The sequence below is a fragment of the Manduca sexta genome, unplaced genomic scaffold (assembly GCF_014839805.1).
Source record: "Manduca sexta isolate Smith_Timp_Sample1 unplaced genomic scaffold, JHU_Msex_v1.0 HiC_scaffold_8, whole genome shotgun sequence".
Lineage (NCBI taxonomy): Eukaryota > Metazoa > Arthropoda > Insecta > Lepidoptera > Sphingidae > Manduca > Manduca sexta.
In genome coordinates, this window is record NW_023595627.1 from 13,629 (window position 1) to 31,411 (window position 17,783).

The 17,783-nt window shown below is 37.7% G+C and overlaps 3 protein-coding genes and 1 long non-coding RNA gene across 4 annotated transcripts; 2 read left to right on the top strand and 2 right to left on the bottom strand.

The window, feature by feature from the left end:
- On the bottom strand, positions 1-3,075 carry LOC119193623. The gene is made up of 3 exons (XR_005114003.1): positions 2,809-3,075; positions 322-542; positions 1-29 (listed from the first exon to the last, which is right to left on the bottom strand). It is a non-coding gene; the product is annotated as an uncharacterized LOC119193623 (long non-coding RNA).
- Positions 3,076-3,485: 410 nt separating this feature from the next.
- LOC115450545 (phospholipase ABHD3) lies at positions 3,486-10,973 on the top strand. The gene is given in 6 exon segments (XM_030178596.2): positions 3,486-3,663; positions 5,562-5,731; positions 6,006-6,225; positions 6,342-6,653; positions 6,655-7,074; positions 9,067-10,973. Coding segments are annotated over 5 exon segments (1,200 nt in total). The 5' UTR covers positions 3,486-3,558; the 3' UTR covers positions 7,048-7,074; positions 9,067-10,973.
- Positions 10,137-13,155, bottom strand: LOC119193622. The gene is made up of 4 exons (XM_037447260.1): positions 12,822-13,155; positions 12,060-12,244; positions 11,119-11,422; positions 10,137-10,643 (listed from the first exon to the last, which is right to left on the bottom strand). Exons 1-4 carry the CDS (start codon positions 12,895-12,897, stop codon positions 10,432-10,434), a joined length of 777 nt encoding a protein of 258 aa, XP_037303157.1. The 5' UTR covers positions 12,898-13,155; the 3' UTR covers positions 10,137-10,431.
- A 596-nt stretch (positions 13,156-13,751) lies between these two features.
- Positions 13,752-17,492, top strand: LOC115450555 (leucine carboxyl methyltransferase 1). Its single transcript, XM_037447261.1, is given in 3 exon segments — positions 13,752-14,171; positions 15,123-15,328; positions 16,036-17,492. Coding segments are annotated over 3 exon segments (984 nt in total). The 5' UTR covers positions 13,752-13,953; the 3' UTR covers positions 16,596-17,492.
- The last annotated feature ends 291 nt before the right edge of the window (positions 17,493-17,783 follow it).

Consider the following 17,783-nt stretch of genomic DNA (forward strand, 5'->3'; position numbering starts at 1 on the left):
TCATGATCGTTTTTCGCAGGGTCGTTGACCTGATAAGAATGGTATATTGAAAGTCAAATCGTATAGATGTAAAATTAGATTAGTGATTTGTTGGATGTCTCAAACTGTAATATAAATAAGATTAGGGCGCCTCTAACAATGTGGCACGTCATAAGTGATGAAATTAAGCATTGCGCTAGTATCTTTATGACTGTTATATAATGTGAGCCACTTTTACATTTACATAGTTGTTATTTTTTAGTGAAATGACTCCATCAGAGATCGACCAACTTATAAAATCGTTACTACGAATCATATTTGTTCCAACAACTACTTAATTACCTCCTGGAAAAACTTTTCTACTGGTGGCACCAGTTCTTGGAGCATTTGGCGTTGGTCATCAGACAGCGCTTCCGGGAAGGGGAACACTTGCGCCGGCTCGAAGTGTCCTCGGAAGAGGTTGAGCGTGAAGGAGGCGCTGGTGCGCGCGCCGCGTTGTTGCTGTGGCTGTTTCTCGACCGCGCGGGCCTCCGTCGCCGCCCCGCGCACCCCCTCCCGTGGTACTAGACATATTACACAATTTTAATGCAAATATACCTGTACATTTTTTAATAAAATAAAAAAGAACAACTTAGAACAATACAAATAATGTCTTTTTTTATGTTTGACGCATTTGTATTCATTGTAAGATGGAAACACCAACAAATAAAAAGAAGCAATACAAATATAAATAAAATATTTTTAGGATTCTTCCATTTACTACTGTAATTATATATCTTTCTATCTTCACTATCTGTGTTTAGCGAACATTAAACTTCAATTAACAGCATCAAAGTCCAAACCATTAAAATGTTAATATTATAATAACTATACCTCAAACAATAGTACAAAAACGTTTAAGGAAATAACTAGAAAATTCTAATGTGTTAAAATAAAATCATTCCAAAGTTTGTGTTCTAGTAATATATCTACTTACCTACTAAATTCCTAATTGCAGGCATGTGTAAAGCATATATAGTGACTAGCCTTTTTTCTGACATCTTTAATCTATTGCAAAGCCTTTAATATCTTTAAATCGATGCCCTGAAGATAAATAAATTGCCTACTTAAAATTCCAGGTGTGTCGTTGTAATTATATAATTTAGGTCTTAGAAAATATAGATTAAAATAAAGATATGATAAAGATGTCATTAGTGACCAAAGTGTGTGCAGTCCACAAATTCCTTTTAAATAAGTTTAAAATTAATTATGATTTTCTTACATCTGAGTATGAAAGTATTTATCATTATGTAGGATTATTTTGCCTGCTTTAATTAATTATAATTTTTTACTTTTAAGGTCACTGGTATTAAATATTGAATATAATTTTGAATGCATTAATTAAATAAATCATATTATATCTTTTTACTTGTCAGTTCTTTAGTATTTATTATTTAATATTATTCATTGTGTTAATATTGAATATTATGTACATACTCTTAGTAATATTATAAATGCTAAAGTTTGTGGAAATTTTGGAAGTAAAATTAGAAACAGAATTTTGATGAAATTTTGTGCATAAGTATATCATGTCCTGGATTTACACAGACTATTTTTTATCCCTTGAATTTGCTAACATGAAAAAAAAGTTTTTTTTATTAGATTTTTTCAATAGATTGGTGCTGGTGTTGTAGAGGTGGTTCTATGAATCGCAACAGTGTATTAGGGACTATTGTAGCAGGAAAGGCTTTTTAATAAGACAAAGCCATGAGCAACACCTAGTGATTTAATAAAGGACAAAGAAAAAGTAGTTTTGCTTTGTTAAAACTACAATTAAGCTTTTATCAATGAAATGTCTTCTCATATGCATTAACCAGAATATTCTCTTGAGATTTTCAATTGCTATACTCAATGTGCTTTTTATCAGGCTTTCCTATGAAGCCTGCTGAGCTTTTGCAAGTGGACCACTAGATTTCTAAAATTAAACTATTAAAGAAAATAGACCCAAGGTCACTTGAACTGTACACAGACCTTGTAAAAATAAAATAATATATATATTTTTTTATTTCATATCAATATTAAATATCAATTATGTTTTCATACAGTTCAGTAGATCAATGAATTTACATAGTAACCTGAATACAATTGAAGGTTGAGTATGGTTATTTCAGATAAACATTATTAACATAAACAAGTTTGGTTTATTGCTCAACACATTGTGTAAGTTTTTCTTGCTTATGGTTTTTTAAATTTCGAAGTTTTAATGTTTACAAAGAAAGTATTTAGAAAAAGAATGAGATATTTTTTAAGTTCTTAGTGCAACAAACTTGGTTACAATAGCTAGGTTATGACGAAAATAGACTAAATATTATTTCAAATTAGTTGTGAAAGTCTAATGTCATTAAACTTGTTTCATAACTTCAGAAATTATGTTCTGGCTTGAAATGTGAGTATAAAAAGATTTTCTAAATTAAGACCACTAAAAATACTTTTATTTGAGGAAACTTGGGTAAAGATTTGGCTCTCATGGTTTGTTACCCTATTGTTAACTCAAATCAATTTTACTCTTATTTAGATCATAAATCTTATCTTGTATGCTGTTTTTGTCTTTATCTATATGAAACATAGTGTTGTTAGCATATATTATTCAAGATTAGACTGCGTGTACTGTACTAAAATCCGTAATATTTGGCTCAGTGAGTGGTAACCGTGTTATTGGCTTGCCCTACATCGTCCAAGTTCGTAGTACAAAGTCCAAGGCGACTTTGTTGTATGTTTGGGCGTCGTATGGCAACCAGTAAGCGATAAGAAGCGAGGGTCACGAGGCTTTGGATTTTAGTTAGCTCTCACCTGGCCAAGGGTGCAGCTGGAATCGCCCTGGAAGCGAGGTGGCGACCGCCACACATCATCAATTTGGCGCTCTTCATCTTTTATGAATTTCACTTAACCGTAAACCGAACACAATATAATAATGTTGAGGTATACTAACAGATCATCATAAATTAAGTAACAAAAATATGATAATACTTCTCTAAAATAAAATAAAAAATATACAAAAATAAAACAGACACTGTCGCAACGCGCAACAGTTGATCTGGTACTACCAGAACTAAAAAGAGTTATGAAATAACCTAAAAAATATTGCTATTATCAAAATATTGTTGGCGGATTGTTTTTCGGCCGAATATTCATAGCGATGAAAATTTAAAAAAACGATCTCTAATGCTTATTAGGAAAAAAATAAAATAAAATTAGTAGAAATTATATAATTTACTACGTTTTTATTTCATTTAGATAAGTTTTATTGTTTTTCGTTCTAAAACGTCTTACGCAGGGGCGTAAAGTAGTTTCTGTGGAAAGGATATTAATAACGAATAACGATCTTAGTAACGAGTAACGATTAATTGATTATGAAATGCGTATTGTCAAAATAAAATAACAATAAATGCCAATGTCAGAGCTCAGATGTCAATTGTCAGTGTCATGTCGCGAGCGGGACGATAAAGTGTACGGAGCTGTGAGCTACAGTTTCTGTGCTCTTTATTTAGAGTTATTTTTTATTTTGTTCTTTATTTTGTTCAGTATTTTCTTACTTTTATCATGTTAAGTCTCTTTATGTATATACTGGAGGTAAAAAAAGAGTTACTCGTAGGGTTTTCGTTGTCGGTTTTGTACATAACCTATTATCTTGTGGAAGTTGTGAAGGTAAAGTACATTACGCTTTATTGCCATCATTATTCATCGCCGATCGATGACGCCACACTTCGCAGTTTGTCCTTCAACTCGGCTTTGCTATCTTTATAATAACAATCCTACGCTTATAGGCTTAAATTTATATAGTATATTTGGATTTACTCTATAAAAATACCTATGCTTCAGTAACACACTTTCATTCCCTCTGGGCCCTTGGATTTGTTTATAAACATTGTAATTAAAAGCTACATGTCAGTTGGTGGCATAACTGCATCTTATGATTTCATGTCACTGGGCTACCATGTAACTTGATAAGTTCATATTTTCTATTAATAATTTTTAAGTATTTAGATGCTTAAAACTATTATGACAGAAAACAACTCTTAGTTTATTTGGTGACAGTTTATATGAAGTTATTCTGGTGATATCATATTAGGAGTGTAGATATTTTTCATTTATACAAATTTCTTATAAGGTGTCAGTTAGAATATTCCGTGCAAGTATAGAGCCCTGTTTATGAAAAATATAGTCATTGTTTGCCTCATCACACTTGATGTGATAACTTTTGAAAACATATGTTTATAATGCAGCTAGATTTTGATGAGTGGGTATTATTTATAGTTTAATTAGTCACCACTTCCCTTATTTTCATTTGTATTGTAAATTATTCACTTGTAGAAGAATGTAGTAGGTTGTATGTATTTTACATTATACTATATTTTAATTATTAATTTTATGTATGTGCTTATTTGTTTGCATCTCTCATACAACTGTTTGATTTTCCTCAATAAAATATATAAATATCCAAAGTATAAGGATTAGAGCTATTTTCGTCCATGGACAATAATATTCTTTATTCAAATAATCTCTATAAAATCTTACCTCCACAATTACCATAAAAAAACTTTACAGTATAAAACAATGGAAAAAAATGGAAAGTTTAAAAATATTGTTCATGGTCAGATTATTTACATCATTTCCTTTCCATAAGTCTTTATTTAGGTACTCTAGAGGTTTCATTGAATTGCACAAGCATCATTGTACATGTGTATTCTATTGTTATCTATATTAAGACTATTTATTGAAATATGGTTGCCATTTATAGTTTCCCAACAACCTTCAATAATATAATAACTGCTTTGGGAGTGTGATAATGTGAAACATTATGTTCCTAACTTAATTACATTTTTATATTATAAAACTAAAGGACTCCTCCATGTCCATCTATTTGAATGTGATAAAGTCAAAAACTACTGTATGGATTTCAATGAAATTTTGCATGGAGAAAGTTTGAGAGAGAAATTATATAGCAGGACTTATATCCTGGAAAAACCTTAAAACAGGTGAAGCCGCAAACTATCTCTAGTTTATTTAGTATATTGTTTAGACCATATTTAATGAAGGAAATATATATTACACACACTCATGCCTTTTATCCCTGAAGTGGTAGGCAGACGCGCAACTAGTGCACCAATGTACCCTGAGCATATTCCATCCTATGATGTCATAGAAGGTGACCCTAACATCTTAATAGGCACAAGGCATAAATTACAGACAGATACTGACTGGAGATATGACTGCCCGATCTGGGAATCAATCCTAAGATCTTAATACTACAGTTGTACCATAATACAACTATGCCACCAGGGCAGTCAAAGAAATTTGTATATTATGTATGTGAACGAAAATCTATCATTTATCTACTTTTCAACTATCTCTTCTTTGGTACATACTTCAATTAAGTTAAAATGTAAAACAAATGATGATGCTCTGTGGAGAAAGGCACAAACAGGTTTTAAATATGTGCAATCGTCTAATGCTGAATTCTAATTCCATATGACTTATTAGCAAGCCAGTGTTCCAGTCAAGTAAAAAATTCTATGAATTAAAATTTTAAGATTATCTTGCAGAAGCCGTTGTTGGTGTGCGGTGAAGTCGAGTTCCGTGAGTTCCTGCAAGAGAATGTGCCTTTACTCGGCGAGCGCTACTGGCCGACGCCGTGGTGCGTCGAGTCGCGACTACAGACAGTGCTCGGTTCTCTCCTGCGCTCCTCTCTCTGGCCGCCTGTGGTGTATAGGCGGTGCGTAGTGCCATTCATAAGCAATGACTGCCTATGATCAAGTACATCCATATAGACATACCTAGGGAATAATTTTTAATAATATAAATTCTAAAATGAGTGCTATTATTGGCAGTATAAATATATTTTCGCTCGGACAAATTTATTCATACTTTATTGAGTGCTTAAATTTTTCGATATATGTATGTACAAATGCAGTCACTATAAAGTGCAGAGCGATTTATTGTCACCATTTATGCAGAATAGTTTTGATGTGCACAAGGCCTGTCCACAGGGAGGTGCTGGTGTTATCCGACGGCGGTCAGGTAGCGCTCGACTGGGTGGAGCCGGAGGCGTGGGAGGTGCAGGAGCCTCGCGCCGTGCTGCTTGTGCTGCCCGGGCTCACCGGCAGCGTGCACGCTGACTATGTGCGCTGCTTGGCGGCGGCAGCGCGCAAACTTTCCGCGCGTTGTGTCGTTTTCAACAACCGCGGTCTTGGCGGCCTGCCCCTTACGGTAAGCTTCTTACTGGATGCCAGTTAGACAACCTATAATTGAATAAATTTCGTGTATTGAAATATGTATAATAGAGCAAAAAACGTGATGAACAAGGATGTATATTTTGATAACAGACCCCGCGGCTGTACTGTGCGGTGAGTCACGATGACCTCGCGGAGGTGGTGCGGGCGGTGCGCTCGCGCTGCGGCGATGCGCCGCTGCTGGCGGCCGGCGTATCTCTGGGCGGGTTGATCCTGGGCCACTATCTGGCAGCGCAGGGTGACCGTTCGCTTGTCCATGGCGCGTTGGTAGTGTCCTCACCGCTGGACGTGGTGAAGGGCTCGGAGTACATGGAACGTGTAACGCTGAACGCGCCGCTGTCGTATCATATGGCGCGAAATCTGCGCAATACCGTGCGTGCTCATGCTCCCCTGCGTGCCCTAGCTTTGCGACTGGGGCGGCGTGGACCGCGCGCGTTCTGTGCGCCAGTTCGACGCGGCGTTCACGGCTCAACATTTTGGTTTCGGGTCTGTAGAGGCGTACTACCGCGCCGCCACGCTGCGTGACAAGTTGGAGCGCGTGCGCGTGCCACTGCTGTGCCTGTGCGCTGCGGACGACCCTTTCCAGCCGTTGGACGCGATCCCGCTGCGCGAGGCGGAGCGTGCGCAGCGCGTGGCGTTGGCGGTGACGGCTCGCGGCGGACACATCGGGTTCCTGGAGGGGTGGTGGCCGGCGCGAGCGGCGCCGCATCAGTACATGAGCAGGTTGGCGGAGCAGTACTTCGCGGCGCTGCTGGCGCGGCCGGAGTTGCTGCACGCGGCGCCGGCGCCGACGCCCTGACCTCTCCTGGCCGCCGCTCGTATTGTGGTAAGTCTTATTTGTAGTACATATTAAATGTGGGTTTGATAGGTTAATAAATCCCCCGCTACTTCTCGTAATAATCTTATCGCAGTGAATGTCCATTTTAGGGATGACTAATCCGCATAGTTATAAAGGACTGTTTTTTACGCACGGTGGCCGTTCGTCCGAATATTAAGCCTAACAACCAAATATTCCTACTTATCGAGAAATATAATGATATGGATAAAAATATTTATAATAATACAAAATTAATCAAACACTGATGCAAAAAGTTATATGTTCTCTATCATAATAAAGGTATACGTTTTTACACCGTAACAAATAAATTTCAATTTTCATTTCATTTTAAGCGGCGATAGCCTAGTTGGGTGTGGAACGGACGGCCGAGACGAATGTCCGCAGGTTCAAATCCCAAGGGCACACACCTCTGACTTTTCTAAAAAATCATGTGTGTATTCTTTGTGAATTTATCGTTCGCTTTAACGGTGAAGGAAAACATCGTGAGGAAACCTGCACATCTGAGAAGTTCTCTATAGGAATTTCGAGGGTGTGTGAAGTCTACCAATCCGCACTAGGCCAGCGTGGTGGACTAAGGCCTAATCCCTCTCAGTAGTAGAGGAGGCCCGTGCTCAGCAGTGGGCAAGTATAATACAGGGCATATATAATACAGGGCTGATGTTATTTATTATTATAAATAAATTTCTATATTTGTTCAATGTCCTTAAACCTATTTATATATCTAAGTCTACACAATTCTTTATAGAGACATATACCGTGCGATTGTCGGACCTTCATTGATCCTACTCGACTCGTTAGTAATTACTCTGGCCATCACACGTGTATGCGCTGGCCCAGTTCAGAAGCAGGTACCTACGCCAGTCGTCACTTGACACTATCAATAAATAATTCTGCGCAGTGCGTCATCTGGCTTTAACTATGTTAATTGATAATGTTTTTAACGTACCTATTTTTGTCGAACCGAAACTGATAGAATGTCTCTATCGTTTTAGAAGTATGGATATGGCTAAACTAAATAAATTTGGGCTAAAAAGTAATAGAGCTTATTCAAAACTAAGTATTAATGTTACTTTAAATCTAGATTTATTAAAAAAAAATGCAAAGTTAAGATGTCACACTTACGCGTTTTATACCTGAAGGGGTAAGCAGAGGTGCAAATCGTTCACACGCTATCTACAATGTGTATTCCGTCTCATGATGTGATGAGGGGCGAGCCTATCGCCATACAGAGCACAAATTCCAGGCTTCACGATTGATATAGAGTAGAAAAACCCAATAAAGCTGTCCGATTCAGGGGTCGAACCCAAACCTCAGCACTGTAGTCGTACAGTAACACAAACTACGCCACTGAAGCAGTTAAGATTGTTTAACATTCAAATAACAAGTAGATCGTATTTGGACACAATGTTTTTCGTTTTATTGCTTGAATTTAACAAAGTAGTTATTCTAAGAGCTAATGCGAAAGTCTATTTTGAAATGAATGTAATTAATTTTATTTTAATTAATTAGTAAAGGTAAAAAAAGATATCCTATACCTATCTATGAAATAGGAAGAAAAGTTCGTTAATCGGTTTTATTCATTTATTATAAATAATAACATAATTTTATTTACAAATAAATCATTTTTAGGTCTTATACATACATTAATGTATTTTAGAAGACTTTAGCAAATACCTATTGCAAATGAATTTGACTAAACATACTTATGGAAATCCCAAGGCCGCCGCCTTGTTTTCTGAGAAACAATACTTGTGGCGAATACTAACAAGTATTCATATATTAACTTAAAAGAACTAACACTTCATTATACACACATTTTGTTTATCAGAAAATAAGTAGTCTGGTGGCCTTTAGATTACAATCTATTCTACACTTTTACCAATGTCGGATTAAAATGTCTAAGAACGCTGAAATGTTCTTTAATCTATTTAATTTGTAGACTTCTTTTTGATTTTTAACATTGTGTTTAAAATATTTCAGATACGAGGGCATGCGCGGGCGCAGCGGGGGTGGTGCGCAGGCGAGCTGCAGCTCTGCGTCGTCTCGCTTCACGAGATAACTCTGCAACTAGTATTATTAGTTGTAAACGTTAGATATTTTGTTGCATTTTAAGATGTTTATACTGTTTCGGTTGTGGCGCACGAGGTTGTACAAAAAGAGTTTTATTTCTGTTAGCGATCTTTACACACTCGCCGTAGGTCTTGTTCGTGCTGCTTAGTCAATGCTACTTTAGAAGCGACGCAGCACACGTCTAATTGAACCCACGCGTATTTATTGTTATTTCCTATAAGTGGATAATTGGACAATAAAGTACATATAAGTGGATAAGGTAGTTCCTATGTCGGGTTGGTTGTATCATGTTGTGTGTAGTAAGATATTGTATATCGAATTTACCGACCAGCAATCAATGTTAATAATATATCTATTGTTTGTAAAATTCCCAATGTCATGACATTAGAAGGAATATTTAAAAAATAAGGAGAGATGTTATTAGACCAAAGAAAGCAGAGGGTTTGGTGACGTCGCGCTGTGACGCTTGATGCCGAGTGTGTAAAGTGGACGGTTCTTAAGGGTCACTACGACACAAATGGCGGCAAAGAGAATTCATTCGACAGCAATTTTATTCAGATGCTATCTTACGTATAAAGCTTTTAATTACTTTGAAGGAAAAATACATCTGCCGTAGTAGTCTGCGAAGCATGATTCATTTGACTAGATATCATCATTTATATTAGCCTAATTCGAATGAGCATAAAGCTGATATTCACTTGTTATCGAATATTTCTCCGCCGCCACTCGTCATCACTGACCCTAAAGGGCCGGGCTATGTTGTTGTTTCTGAATTATTACCGTTGTGTACAGACGCACACGAGTGTTTATACGATGTTGTGTCGCGCTGCGGCCGACGCGACACGACGCTGTTGCCGTGGAAACCACTGACGAGAGCGTCGTGTCGTCTCGAGGCTACAAACGTATGACAACGATGATGGTGCACTTAGTTTATATAATGTTAACGAACAATTTAGATTCTAGTTATATACACACACACGGCTGTTTATATATTATATTTATTATGACATTAAAAAAAATTAAAGACGTCGTAGCTCATTTTCATATCAATGTAAGTGACGAGATCGTATCATTAGGTGACAATGGTTTTTTACAAATGTTGCGCTTGTGATTTAACGTAATTATACATGTATATACATATAGTGCGCGACCGCGCATGCCGCGCCGGTCGCCGAACACGTGCTGTTTCCGCTGTGATAATAGTTAGTTATAATGTTGCACGCGAGCGCACGCAACGCCGCGGGGCGAGGGCGAGGCGTCAGCACCTGCAGGCGGTCAGCACGCGTCCAGGTCGTAGCCCAGCGCGCGACAGAAGGCGGCCACCACTTGCTCGGCGCGGTCGAGCCGCGCGGCGTCGCCGTGTCGCGAGTCGCGCGCCGCCTCCAGCGCGCCGAGCGCCGCCACGAACGCCTCCGCGCGCTCCACCGACTCCTCCTCCGTGCCCGCCGAGCCCGCAGAGCCCTCCGATGACTCTGACGATGTCCGACCTGTACAGATAGTCGACATTAATGTCGTTCGTGTCGCAAATGTTAGTTACGTCATCTCTGTAATGATTACGCATTTGTATTTTTTTCTGCTCTTATGTCGCGCGAAAGTAACACATCTAATTTGCTAAAATAATGCGAAATCAATGTGCAAAGATGATACGTAAGTGTAACGACACGCGACGGACGATACGTCAGAAACGGGCTGCTCGTGTGCGCGCTTCGACCGTCCAGTCGATGGACGCCTACGGCACGGTACCGTCAGAGTAACATCGGCCACGATTCACTTTTAATTGTAATTTAAAGAATAAATATCGATTGTTATATTTTATACTTCGATGTTTTATTAGATATCAATCCTTACACATTTAGCAACTTTATTTTTGGTTGCATTTACGATGCGATATGAAGGCGGCTCCATACAACTTAAATACATGGTAAAGTTACATTCTGTAAAGCTGCTTCAAATAGTACTCACTAAGCGACGGCAGAGGGCCGTGATCTGGTCGCACACGCTCCATTCCGCGCCACGCGTGGGCGTGCAGTGCACCGCGCAGTCTTTCTACGCCGTACTGCTCGAGGAAGGGCCCTGGCGTCTCGGGAGATGCCTCCCGTAGCGCGACTAGCTCCCGGTGATGACTGGCAGCCCACGCCTCTAGCTCAGCATCAGGTTCGACACACGATGCAGCTACTAGCCGGACATCAGCGCCGCGTTCCGCAGCTCCGGCGCGTTGTTGCCGGCCTTCGGCACATGCCACCGTTGCACTACCACCGGTGGAACACTGCGCAATATAATATCGTTATTTTATACATTTGCTGTTATGATTTTAAAATTGTTTAACAACCCTGTTATAATATGTACTAGCCATTCTAAAATTAATAATAGCTTTGCCCGCTGAATCCAATATACTATCCCAACTGTAAGTAAGAATACTCTAACCCCCTTATTCATAAACGTTTTTTATCTAACGACCGAGTAAGGCTGTGATAACAAGTCTGTTTCTCAGTGCTGACGGCATGGCAGTCTTCGCAGTCGTAGGGGTGTTGTGATTGGCTAATATTGAAATACAACAATAATAACCAATCACAACGGCCTATGTCTATTCTCAGTGCCGTTGGGCACTGAGAAACAGGCTTGTTATCACAGCTTTACTCCGTCCTTAGATAAAAAACGTTTATGAATAAGGGGGTAAGAATATAATACTGCAAGAATAAACCAATAAAAATAACTTATTGTTAAACATATCAAAAAAACATTATTTTGATTGGTCCATCTTCACTATAGATCACACAAGATTAAAATAATTTATAGGAATTAGCTCTTAGTAAAAAAACAAAAATATTGGTTACATTAAAACGACAAATTATAAATTATTTAATACACAATGGACTATTGAACAAACTACCAGATGCACTCACTTCTGTCTCAGTCAGATGTATGACATGAGCTTCTACTTTGTCAGGATCTATTTGCATTTGCTGCTGATCTGTGAGAGTATGTACTCTCACATCTGCTGTGTAATATTTATTCACTATTCTCCATACTGGGTCTGCTCCACTGTCATTCTTACAATAAGATTCTGTCACATCATTGTCAATTATTTCTGAAAACAATATAAATTTTCTTTTACATACATTTTTATCACAACGTGCATACAACCTTAGAAGCTGTAATAGCTATGTTCCAAGTGGTAAGTTTATTATATGCAAAAGGGCTTATATCAATAGGCCTAACCATCAGTTGAAACAGTGTCATTTCAATTTTAAGTACAATGTAGTTAATGTAATTACTGAGCAACAATAGATGATCTTAAAATGGCAAAATTCAGTTTATGTTATAGTTCTTTCTAAGATGTGATGTCTTCCATCATGTAAACTTGTTTAGTTCATTATTATACTGTTCCAAAAAGAAATGGCCACAAAACTTTGCAGACTATAAAATGTTTGTGAGTAACGTCTTCGAAGGGCCATAGTGGGATTGGGTGCAAACTGCCAATAACTGGTTATTCTTTTAATAAGAACTTAATCTTATTGAAATAAATTTAACTTCAACTACTATCCATAAATGTATTAGTGAATCACTTGCCGGACAACAAAATTTTATTTAAACACTAAAACATTGGCAATATTGTTAGACTAATATAAGATTTTAAATGGAGGTATAGTGCAAGAGATAAATACCGGCGATAAGTGAGTCAGCGGCGGCGGTGTCCGCAGCGCTCACGAGCACCACAGGTAGAGAATCGTAACTACACATTATAGATTCTGCTGCCGTTCCTATGCCCTGTAGACCACTGCCTCCCCACCTTTCCTTACAGTGTACTACTGTACAATATAAGTACTTGCCAAAGCTACAAATTTAACAGGAATGAATTTCATTTCACAGTTGATGTTTTATGGTGAAAGTAGTATCAATTTAGTTTATGCAGAGGCATACTGTCTGCTAAATCTTCTTCTTTACTTACGAATGGTAAAGTTGTAATTATTACTAATTAAATGTAAATTTAAGAGTACAAAAGTACCTACTGTTCACGTCGTGTTAAATGTCAAAATTGATTCAGTTGACACTTGACATTTGACAATACTGACCATTGGTTTATCTCTATTGTTTATCTCAGATGGTTGATAGTTGTTCTCAGTTCAGCTAACATTTAGCCAAATTAGTAAGTACTCGAATGAATACAATTTTGCAAACTGGAGTGATACAACCGATAAAATTATCGCTATAAATTGGGTTAATATCGGAAGTAAACTTTAAAGTGTGAAAGAGCCTAAATTCGTACCTCGAGTAGTGACACATCACTGCGATAAAACAAAAATAATAAAATGAAATATAAATATATGCTATACCATTAAACAATAAAATAAAAAAATATTTGATTTGATGAATTATAATGAAAAATATTAAATTAACATTTCGTCAACAATAATACCAATAAATTTTTAATTTCATATTATACAAGATTAGTCTAGACTCTAGGCTAGTTGTACTCAAACTTTTATTTATACGGACAACAAAACCTCTAAGTTGTGGTGCTTCGAGCCACAACGTAAATGTACAAAGAGAATACAAATACTACGTATAAATGTAGCTAGTCTTGGCTCAAGATACGTACTTAGATTTATATTCATATTGACATTTGCAGTGGTGACTGGTTAACTGTCAATGTCAGTACTGTAAAATGAAGCACATAAATTTATTCAAAACATAATTTTCATGGTGTATAGAGACAAGTGATAGCAGAAACATATAGAGTGGTCCGGTAATGTATCAACGGGTACACGAGAGCTCTTAAGACAGCATATCGAAGCCATGGATAATATAATATCATGGACAGCGGAGGACGAGGCCATAATCGCGACTAACACAGACGCTACAGAATGCAAGCGGTGCGCGGTTGAGTTAGGCTACTGGAAGGATGACTACATAACATATTTCGCAAAACATGTGGATAGAAAGGCACCCGAGATCAACCGAGGGTACTATGCGCGTGTCAGAGCTATGGAGATGTTTATCCATCAGTTTTGGAGGTAACTAGATTTCACCATGTCTTGATAACCGGCAATAGGCTTTTGCAGGCCCGCTCTCGTATTAAAGGCGCCGATAGGTCAACCAACATCCTCCTATTGGTCCCAAGATTAAAATAATATATTTTCATCCGTATGTCCTGAAGTAATACTTAGTAATCATATTATATAGTATATAGTACAATTTGAATTTTGCGCAATAAGTACTATGATGAGAATTAATCAAAATAAAAGGTTTCAAAAACTAAATAGGAATTATATGTGAAAGATTTTTCTCGGGCATGTTATTTTTTTTTATCATAATTTAAAATTATATTTGTATCAATTCTTTTATACTCATGCTAAAAAACATATAATGTTGAATGACTAGTCCTTATATTTGATTATAATATTTATATTCCATAATATATCAAATATTACACACAAATGGCTGAATTGTATAGGCTATTGTTTTCATAGCATCTGTATATTGACGCTTGAAAGGCAATAATATTTCAGCGACAAATATACTGAAAATGAATTATATAAATATTTTGAATCACCATTTTTTCTGCGTCATTTGATCTAGGACAATTTTAATAACATTACACAATATTTTTATAAAATTAAAAGTTGAATTGTTATGAATTTTTATATTAAAATCAAAACTTTAAAGCACTCTGCGTAAAATTTACTGATTGTCAGCTTAGAAGACACCTTTCAAGCATCATTATCATCCAAATGCCTCGAACATCCTATGTATTGTTTCGATGTAACTAAGCTTACCAAGAAATCCATAATCCGCCATTTTCATTAAAGGCTCCCCAATCCTTTCCTCTATTTATGTCAAAATGGTAGTAAAGGAACCAAGTTTTAGACTTCACTTACACATGATTTTTTATTTGTTAATTCTCAGAATCTGATTGAGTATTAAGATGGGGTTTGTTTATTAAAAAAAAAAAGCTAAAATCATAGAAATTTAAATATATGATTGCAGAGATGTGACACAAAATGTCAAATTATCAATTTGGGCTGCGGTTTTGACACACTGTACTGGAGGTTGAAGGATAGCACCCAGGCTGTGGGAAACTTTGTCGAGTTAGATTTCCAAGCGGTTACCAGCAAGAAGTCTCATATCATCAAACGCAACAAGCAGCTGCTTGAGAAAATAAGCAATGAAGGTAATGTATGGTGCTTTTTTAACAACCTTGAGATTGTCAATTTGATGTGTGTAATTTTTATTTTACCTCTGAACTCAAGTCAGTCATTAACCAATTTGAAAAAACATGTAGGATATTATAATTCCACATTGGTCTAAAAGAAATATTTTTAATATCGGTTCAGTAGTCAATAAAACTTCCTTTCTTTTATATTAGTTTTAAACTGAAATAATATGTTGTCCAAGTAATCAAATTGCAAATTTTGTTTTCCTTTGAGTTTTCTGTGATCTGCTTGTGTTGGTTTTGATTGGATCTACATTGGGCATATAAATATATATATGCATAGCATTACACCTTTTCTCCTTTTCAGGGTAGGCAGCGGTTAACGTCTCAGTGCAATAGTCATACCATGTGCGCAATAGTCATACCATGTGCGCAATAGTCATTCCATGTGCGCAATAGAATTACACCATCAATAAAGTCTATTTTTACCTAAAAAAGCAAAAATGTTTTTCTTCTTCACAAAATTAAACCGCCTTCAAAACCACTAAAAACCGAACTATATACAGTTTACGACAATGTGATGTTTTTCAAGGTGGTTAAAATTTGTTAAAAAGTTTTAATTTTTTTACTTTGAATATATTTTTTAAACTCTTAATGATCCTTTATGCAGCTTGAATAGTACTTATAATTATAAATGTACATCTCCATGTTTACACTTGACGCAGATGGCGAGGTGATGATTCGCGAGGGCGACCTGCACTCGGATGGATACCACCTAGTGAGCTGTGACCTACGCTGCCTGGGCGAGGTACGGCGCAAGTTGGTCGGCGCCGGTGTTTCTTGCCGGATGCTCCCCACACTCCTCGTACTAGCCGAGTGTGTGCTGGTATACTTGCGGCCCGACGCGGCTCACGCCCTCTTGCGTCACTTGTCGTCTACGTTCCCGCGGTGCGCTCTGCTGGTGTACGAGCAGTGCAACCTGGGCGACAAGTTCGGCGAGGTGATGGTGCGCAACCTGAGTGCACGCGGATGCGCGCTGGCCGGCGAGGGGTACTGCCGCGAGCCAGCGGCGCAGGCGCAGCGCATGCTGTCGCTGGGGTTCCAGGCGGCGCGCTCGTGGGACATGCACACGGTGTGGCGCGCGCTGCCCGAGGAGGACCGCGCGCGCGTGGAGGCGCTGGAGATGCTGGACGAGCGCGAGCTGCTGCTGCAGCTGAACTCGCACTACGCGCTGACGGTGGCCACGCGCGGCGACATCTTCGCGGACATGGACCTCAATGCGTAAACACGACCCGCTGTGATTTTGCTTTCCGTTCGCCATTGAAACGCAGAATATCCGTGTGTAGATACTGTCGAGGAGGTTGAAATTATTTTCGTAGTTATAATAAAATACGTATTTTTCAATTTTCGCCTTCGCGTATCATGTGGACGTTTATAAAAACGTATAATATTGCGCGTTTGTCATATTAGCCCCTAGATTTAATGAGTATCCACTAATAATAACATAATTTTCTATTACGCAGTTGATAAGTGATCAATGATCTGTAGTTTGCTTCGTTTCCACACATCTCCGCCCAACGCCCACTGCCGCGCTGGTATAAGTGATTGGTACATATCCAGAATAATTAATTTACAACAATTTTGTATTAAAGTACAGAGATTTTAAAGGCCAGCACTTGCCTAAAATTATCCGCTCCTGCTCTACATGTTAAGATGGATTAAAACAGTGAAATACTAACAGATTTTTATTATTATTTGAGATACGAGCTTGTTATGTTTTGTGAATATTGTTTAAAAAATAAGATTTTGTTTGGCCTGTCTGTTGATGTATAAAATATGTTAAACTGGCAACCCCAAAACTCGTAAGCTAATATATTTATATCGGTAAATTTTAAGTCGACGTCGCGTCATCGTTACGAGTCAGCACTGTGCTATATTTAATAATTTCGTTAGATATTTGCGTTCGTATTGATAAAACGTATTAATGGAAGTATGTATTTGTAATATTGAGCACGTTCTGTCGCCATTTAACTCGTGCGAGTGCGGCACGCAGAGCGACTACCAACGCCAGCTCTCATCCGACAACTCATTCGTTCGGATGTCTATAATTAGTCTATTTTATCATTATTACATACATAAGTGTTAAATATTTATTTATGGAATAAACGCTGTATCGAGTAAACCTGGCTTTATTATTTAAAATTAACTACCTGAGACAATCCAATTAATCCAGGGTATTCTCTAGGACCTGACGTAACTACTTGGGTTCTCCTAGTCAACAATTTTTCGGCAGCCTTTTTGCGTCCTCTAGGATCTGGTGCGCCGAACGATCGCCCGAACCGCTTCTACCTAAATTCGGTGACTGCAGACTACTGCTCTCTCATTAAACAAAATGCATGTACTGATTCGTGGGATGGATACTACATGAATTGTTGCAATAATTAATCACATTTACATAGTAATAGTCATTTAT